The sequence below is a fragment of the Siphateles boraxobius genome, unplaced genomic scaffold, assembly GCF_051911475.1.
Source record: "Siphateles boraxobius isolate OS27281-9 unplaced genomic scaffold, OSU_SipBor_1 13, whole genome shotgun sequence".
NCBI lineage: Eukaryota > Metazoa > Chordata > Actinopteri > Cypriniformes > Leuciscidae > Siphateles > Siphateles boraxobius.
Genome location: NW_027508733.1, coordinates 18,567,998 through 18,575,181, shown reverse-complemented (window position 1 = coordinate 18,575,181; position 7,184 = coordinate 18,567,998). Strand labels below are relative to the sequence as shown.

Here is a 7,184-nt window from a genome sequence, read left to right as displayed (position 1 = left end):
GATGCTTCATTTGTTTTCATTCCTTTATGATTTTTAGATGAACTTACTGCAGTTGATTTATTTGTATATAATTGTTTCTTTTGCTCAAACAACATACTAAACATTCAATATTTCATTAGTATTAGTGCACGTTTAAATTTTCCTCAGTGGAAACGTACCATCAAAAAGTTATCCGTGTTTACAGACAATTTAGTCAAATTACCAAAATTGTTTACTAGTTACATTAGCGAAATTTTGCGGGTAAAAAGTTTTGTTATTTATTGTTAAAGGTATAGCGATCTATGAAGCACAGATCACAGAAGTCACTATCAAAACAAGCATCTTTCTGTTTATTAACGCGGTGAATTCATGTGACCAACTTGAACGAAATGCGTGTGGAAATATTTCAGCCCCACGCGACATTCCCAGTCACGTGAATTCCTACTAAAATTGCAGGATTTCGTCTGTGAAGACTCGCGGTGAAAAACGATAAATGTGATCTCACCTTTAACATGAAACTTGTAGAGTATAATTTATAACAAAACACTTAAATTTGAATACAGAACAGATAGATAAGTAATGTAATGCAATGTATTCTTGGACAGTGATTGTAGCAATGCAATGACCATTCAAATATAAATCCACTACTATTCAATGAAATCAATCACATTTCAAGGCTTTTTAAGCCTATTCCATATGATAGCACAAAAGTCCACAATCCATTTGCATGAATCCCATTTATAGCAATACATTATTCAATACAGTGCAGTTGCAGTCTTAATAAATAACATCTGTATAAATACATTTGTTGAAGTGCTTCATCAAAATCTCTTGCAAATCATTTCATTGGCTCTTTAATTTAGGCCTGTGTTGGAACAAAGAAAATGGCAGTTATTAGAATTATTTTAGAATAAATGTGAGGATATTAATTATTGTAGCCTTCGCTTTTATCACCTTTTAGATAAAGACCTCCATGGTTCCCTGCATTTCACAAATACAACTTCTTGAACTGAACTTCCTGTTTGGTGATCTTTTAAACACAACACAATTCTAAAAAAAATGAAAGAATGAAAGCTGTTAGATACTTAAAAATATGTGAATATCACTGTGTTAGATGAAACATGACATCATGTGGCAATTACTGTAAAGAAAGCAAACTTTTCAACCAAAGCATTTCGCAAAATTTAATTTTGTTAGGTTTGAAATTATATTAGTAGATACTAATCAGCCAAGGTCGTGGGTTTGATTCCCAGGAAAAGCAAGAACTGAGAAAATGTAAAATGTGTACCTTGAATGCAATGTATAAAAGCGTCTGCTAAATGTAAATGTAGTGGTTCATTATAGTTAATGTGATGAATTACACCTAGAGTTACTCTGTTAGAACACATGTGAGAACTTGAGGAATACTGACTTCCTTGAAACCAATTAATTCAAGTCATTTAGCAACAGAGGCTCAGAAATGTTAATTTTAAGTGTCTGAAAGCTTTTTAGGTTCATTATACTGTATCTAGCAAGACTGGTAGGAACATACTTTTTTTGTGTCTCCCCAGCTCTGACTCGGACTTTATGGATCTGTACGTCAAAATTTGTGAAATCTCCATACCACCACGAGGAGAGTAGAGTGAGTAAAGAGGAAGTGGACTCCTCCCATTTAAACTTTAGCATCAGAAGATCTCCAATGTCCTTCTCGGTTATAACGAGGAACGAATGAGTCTTATTGGTGGTGATCTTCTCCTGTCTGCTTGTTGAAATAATTTAAAGATGGTTAGCATTGACATTTGACTGGTGTGAACACAATATAGCCATCTTTAGAAGATATAAGTATTGATTACTCACATGTTCAACTTGAGATCTTCTGCTTCACCATTGGTACCGTAAAGTGAGACTGTCAGGGCTGCTTCCATCTCTAATTGATTTATTTTTCCAAGGAAGTTGATTTTCAGCTGATAGTGAAAAACTATGAAATAAAAAATGACCAAATGTTGTAGCACCCACAAACAGGGTTATTTTTTTTAAGTGCCCCTAATATGCTATTTTAAAGGTTCCTTATTTTGTCTTGGAGGTCTCCTACAATAGGTTTACATGCATTCATTTTCAAAAATCATTTTCTTACAATATACATTGCAGCATCACCTCTTTTCTCACAGTGTCTGAAACGGTTCGATAAAGGATTCGGTCTCTCTAAACCCCTCCTTTCCGAGATCATACTCTGCTCTGATTGGTCTGACGGCTCAGTCTGTGGTGATTGGTTTACCATTTACAGCGCATGTCGGTAACAAAACACAAATTACCAGATTTAAGTAATTAAGCACCGGATCTTTCTCAGTGCTTGCAAACACAGTAATACGAACTGTAATAATGGCGCCGGTTTTACCGTATCAATTCAAGTGCGAATCCTTATCCTTTGGAAGTGAATGCAAAGTGAATTTGGTTGTGCAGAGTGTAAAACAACACCTCGACGTGTCAACAACACAAACCAAAATCTTTCAGGTCTCTGCTGAGGGCGGGGCAAAGTAGACGTTGCTCGCAGGCAGCCAATGAAGACCATAGGCTGGCATTATGCAAATGAGTTACAGACCTAACGATGTGTTATAAATGTGTTACAAACCTACGCACATATGCAGTGTTACAGGATTGTAACTCACATCCTGTTACAAACCTACTTAAGATTAAGACCTACATAGGTTTGTAACACATTTGCAATGTTACAGGTTTGTAACTCGCACCCTGTTACAAACCTACATAGGCTTTATTACATAGGTTTGTAACACATTTGCACTGGAAAAACTTGTTTCAGGCAGTTCAGAATCGGTCTTTCGTTCGTGCATTTTGATTTTAAAAACTTTTTTTGCAGACCTTTTACATTCACAAACAGCTTTATTACACTCTACATGAAAGATAATATCAGAAAAAGCATAATTGGGGCACTTAAACTAAAACCATAAAAAAACATTCATTACTTGAAATAAAACATTAACTAAAATAAAATATAAACTTATTTTGTATTTCAGCTAGTTCCCATCGCAACATTTCTAATTTTCGCTTGGTTTAAGTTGAATTACTAAAATAACTAAAACTAAAACTTAATAAAAACTATAGACATAAAAAAAGAAGAAAAAAAACACCTTTAAAATTAAAATAGAAAACAGGACACTAGAAAATCTTGACACTGACCTCTGAATGGCATGGAACCTCGTGTCCTGGTGAACATCTTAACGCTTCGTGCCTTGCGGACTTTGCTGACTTTGTATCCCACAGTGTTGCAGCGGTTCTTGCGACATTGGAGGCACATGCCGCGGTCGAACATGTCATTGCTCCCGCAGCTGTACGCTCTGCTAGCTTCTTCCTTGTTCAGCAGGGAGTCGATGTACAGGTGGATGGACCTCTCGTGCTCGCATCTGATGGCATTATTCATGGCTATGGGTATTAATGAAACTGATATGATTTTGAACTTTACAGTCACACAAGTAAATATCTTGGTCCTTAGCAGAGATTCCATTGTCGAAAGGTTGCATTAGTTGTAGCAAAGGTTTGTTGTAAGTTGCGAAAACAGATTAGAAAGCCAGATTATGAAAAATGTGATTATGAAACGCTGTCACAGCTTCTTGATATATAACTAATCTCTTTCCATCTTTGGGAAAGTTACAAATAACAGTCATTTCTAAAAAAGAATTGCTACGATAAATCAGAATTTATTATTACCAGTAATTAAACTAGTAATTAACTTATTACTAGTCTTTTGCATAGTTTGTGTGTGTGAATATTTTACAAAATAATATTTTATTTTGTGTTATTAGGATTTATGGCCAGCATTAATTATTAATTAGAAATAAGAAAAGATCAATTATATTAATTAAATTATAATTTATTATGAGAATAATAATAAAAAATATATATACCATATAATTTTTAATATTTAATTTTTAAATAAATATATTTTGTCAAATTGCTACAATGCTACAATCAACTTTTCAACAATCAACAATTCAAGAACCAATGGCCCCAAGTGCATGTATGCTTACTCTTTCTATATTTTTCAATCAATTTTGGTGAAATATTTAGGTAAATGGTAATCATATATTTAGATATCCCAGATCAAGTTCTTTACCAAGTATTCCATAACTGGCAATTTTCTCCAGAGCTCCTCTCAAATTGCAGCCAGGCTGGAAGCTTCCTCCATTGGGGTATACATCTACATGGCCGACCGGCTGCTCAATACCGATACTGAGACCCAGGGAACTTCGGGTGAATGTGTGGAGGACATCTACAAAATGGGCATCATCTGGGGACAGCCGTCTTTGGGCGTGGACCCCTTCAAAGTCCGGCCCAGCAGGGTCTAGACCTGCAAAAAAACCAAATTGTTGTCCATATACTGTGCTTTTAAGACATATTGTAAGATTTATTTCCAAAAGAAAGTCAGTGAACCTACCAGTGATTCTACCAACTTTGTTCGTTGCATGACTTCCTGCAAAACCCGCAACGTGGGCGCCAAGACTATAGCCAATGAGGTGCAACTTCTCCAGAGGAACGTTGATAGTCTCCTTTTGAATCAAAGTATGAGCACAATAATACAAATTAGCAGTGCAACTTGCACAACATGAGAATGATTATTTTCCTGATTTGATCTGCTGACACAAACCTCCAGCCAGTCTATGAAGAGTCCGATCTCTTGTCCCACCATCTTCGTGTTTTGTGCTGCCACCGCATAATGGTTCTGCGCCATGTCCAACCAGTCCACGACAATGACATTGGCGTTTTTCTCCCTGTCATAAAGGGCAGCAACCAGTTTCTCAACCCAGCTCTCGAATAATCCACTTACCTAAAGGGAAAGAGCTAAATTAACACTAACATATATGGGATGAGTTGAAAAAGAATCAGAATCAATTGAAAAATGCATTAAATGTATGTAAAAGTGTTGAGGTACCGTCCACCCGTGAATGACTAGAAAGGTTTTCGAAGTGTTGTTGAAGTCACAGCTGTTGAGGGTCTCTGGTTTGCCACGCACAATGTAACACACATCATCATCTGGTTGGGACGGGTTTCTCAGAGAAAACTTGACATCGGCTTTGTTGACATCTGACAGGTCCCTGAGATCCTCCAGGAAATTACCTATATGTAATGGTAAAAATGGTAAAAAAAAAAAAAAAGTTAAGTCAAATTAATTTTTTTTTTTAAGAAATAGGGCTACGTCAAAATAGTGAAATATTAAAAAAGTCAAATTAAAAATAAATTATAAAAAATAGTTATTTATAATTATAAAAAAAAGTACATCTACCTATATAAAATTAAAATGAAAACTTTTTAATAATTTAATTTAAAATAAAAAAAATCAATATATAAAAATAAAAACAAATTATACTTCTAAATCTAATTATATACAATTTTTAATTTGAATAGAGGGCATTAGTAATTGGCAATGTAATTTAAATTGTAATAAAACAAAAAAGAAAAATTATGTAATGAAAATCTGACAAAAATATTTTTTTAAATATTTATGATTCAGATGTAACATACTTGGCATGCTTTATGAGACAGGTTACAAAAGTAGCTACATAAAATATTTCCATATGGGTGGGTGGAGCCATAATATCTTCAGGCTACTATACACTATTACCTTTAATCGATGCAATATCAGATTGCAATGTAAAGATTACCTATAGTAAATATGAACTTGAAATGTAGCCTACTTTCAAGAAATAGGCTACTTGAATAAAACATCAACTAACATTTGGTCGACTCGAAGAAAATGTCAATGGACCATCGTCTTCTACATGCTAATTCATGGATTTAAAAACCTCAGACAGATGGCGGAAATTAAAATTGTCCCATGAAAACACAGGATTAGCTGTAGGTTTTGAAAACTCAGACATTCAAAACGAAAGAATCGCACCGCGTCCAAATAAATTAACCCCTCAGGTTATCCGAATCCCTTTCTCACGGAGCATCAACAAACATCTTACCAAAGACTCCGTTGGAGAAGTTTTCTTCCTCCAGAGCAGCGACGAACAGACCAGTGAGGCTTAATAATACGAGCCACGAAACGCACTGGAATGAGAAAATGTTCATGTCTTTATTGCCTAAACTTTGTGCACTTGGTGACCTTCACCAATTCTCGCTCGCGCAGGCTGCTATACGATATACGGAGAAAATAAAATATTCCCAAACTCCTGAGTCCTGGTGCTGTTTGAAAACCTGACTAATGAAATCCGAGCCTCAGACTTCAGTTAAGTTCCTAAATAGCACTACTAACTAAGAGCACAATTTGTCTCAGCCCACAGGCGGGGTAGTCACACATTTGTTAGTCAGGAGCTGTCGATGTCTCACGAGGTTTCTTTACCATAATAAAACATGCAGTTGTGACCTTGGAATATCTATCTATCTATCTATCTATCTATCTATCTATCTATCTATCTATCTATCTATCTATCTATCTATCTATCTATCTATCTATCTATCTATCTGAACATTCAGCTTTGCCATCAGAGGAAAAATACATTTAAAAAATATTTCACAATATTTCTATTTGTACTGTATTTTTGATCAAACAAATGCAGCCTTGGCTAGCATTAGAGACTTCTTTCATAAAAAAAGGGGGAAAAACGTATTAAAAAATTATTCCAAACAACCAGTATTGTATCTATTAGCGGGAAAAGGGCCAAGAAACTACACATATAGTAGTTTGTAGCTTAGGTTGAATTACTAAATGGCTCAAACAGGTTTTAGACAACTTAAAACTGACATTTTGTGGCAAGAATCTGTTATGTCATGAATATTGACAATGACATAAGAGGTTATGCCAATATTCATGCAAAATATTACGAAGGAGAATGAGTAAAGAACAAACAAAAAAGAGAAAAATTATACCTTTTACTCAAAATGTTCTCTTTCCTTGCCATTCAAGACAGTAAAGATGTATAACTCATTATGTGCCAGTACCCTAAATGCTCTTTGCACGCATTATGTCATAGTCATACCATAACACTTGGACCCTGCCAAAACTCTCAATGACGCTGGTCATTCCTTCCGTTTGTAATACCGTAACAAGGACCAGGCAATATGTTTGCCTCTATCATCCAAAATATTCTTCAAGAACAAACCCATAACTAATGACCTGTCACATGCTCTAGCTAGCAGATGGAAACGATTCTAGAAATAATTGTCCACCATAGAAGAACTCAGAGGAGGTCGAATATGTTTTCTCAGAA

At 35.1% G+C, this 7,184-nt stretch overlaps 1 protein-coding gene across 2 annotated transcripts; it reads right to left on the bottom strand.

Moving 5' to 3' along the window:
* Positions 1 to 9: 9 nt before the first annotated feature.
* lpl2a (lipoprotein lipase 2 a) lies at positions 10 to 6,249 on the bottom strand. 2 transcript variants are annotated; one of them, XM_077226256.1, is made up of 10 exons: positions 5,940 to 6,249; positions 4,904 to 5,088; positions 4,619 to 4,798; positions 4,409 to 4,520; positions 4,088 to 4,321; positions 3,154 to 3,396; positions 1,816 to 1,936; positions 1,511 to 1,717; positions 934 to 1,029; positions 10 to 844 (listed from the first exon to the last, which is right to left on the bottom strand). In XM_077226256.1, the coding sequence occupies exons 1-10, from the start codon at positions 6,043 to 6,045 to the stop codon at positions 823 to 825; spliced, it is 1,506 nt and encodes a 501-aa protein (XP_077082371.1). In that variant the 5' UTR covers positions 6,046 to 6,249; the 3' UTR covers positions 10 to 822. The 2 variants fall into 2 exon arrangements, with proteins under 2 accessions (XP_077082371.1, XP_077082370.1); XM_077226255.1 differs by having other exon boundaries at positions 702 to 844; positions 1,511 to 1,720; positions 5,940 to 6,177.
* Positions 6,250 to 7,184: the final 935 nt, after the last annotated feature.

Excerpts from the sequence above, each read along its gene's own strand:
- lpl2a (XM_077226255.1), bottom strand. The coding sequence starts at position 6,045 with ATGAACATTTTCTCATTCCAGTGCGTTTCGTGGCTCGTATTATTAAGC. Across the intron at positions 4,799-4,903 it reads TAGTCATTCACGGGTGGACG|GTAAGTGGATTATTCGAGAG; the intron begins GTACCTCAACAC and ends CTTTCCCTTTAG. Across the intron at positions 4,521-4,618 it reads TCTTCATAGACTGGCTGGAG|GAGACTATCAACGTTCCTCT; the intron begins GTTTGTGTCAGC and ends TTGATTCAAAAG.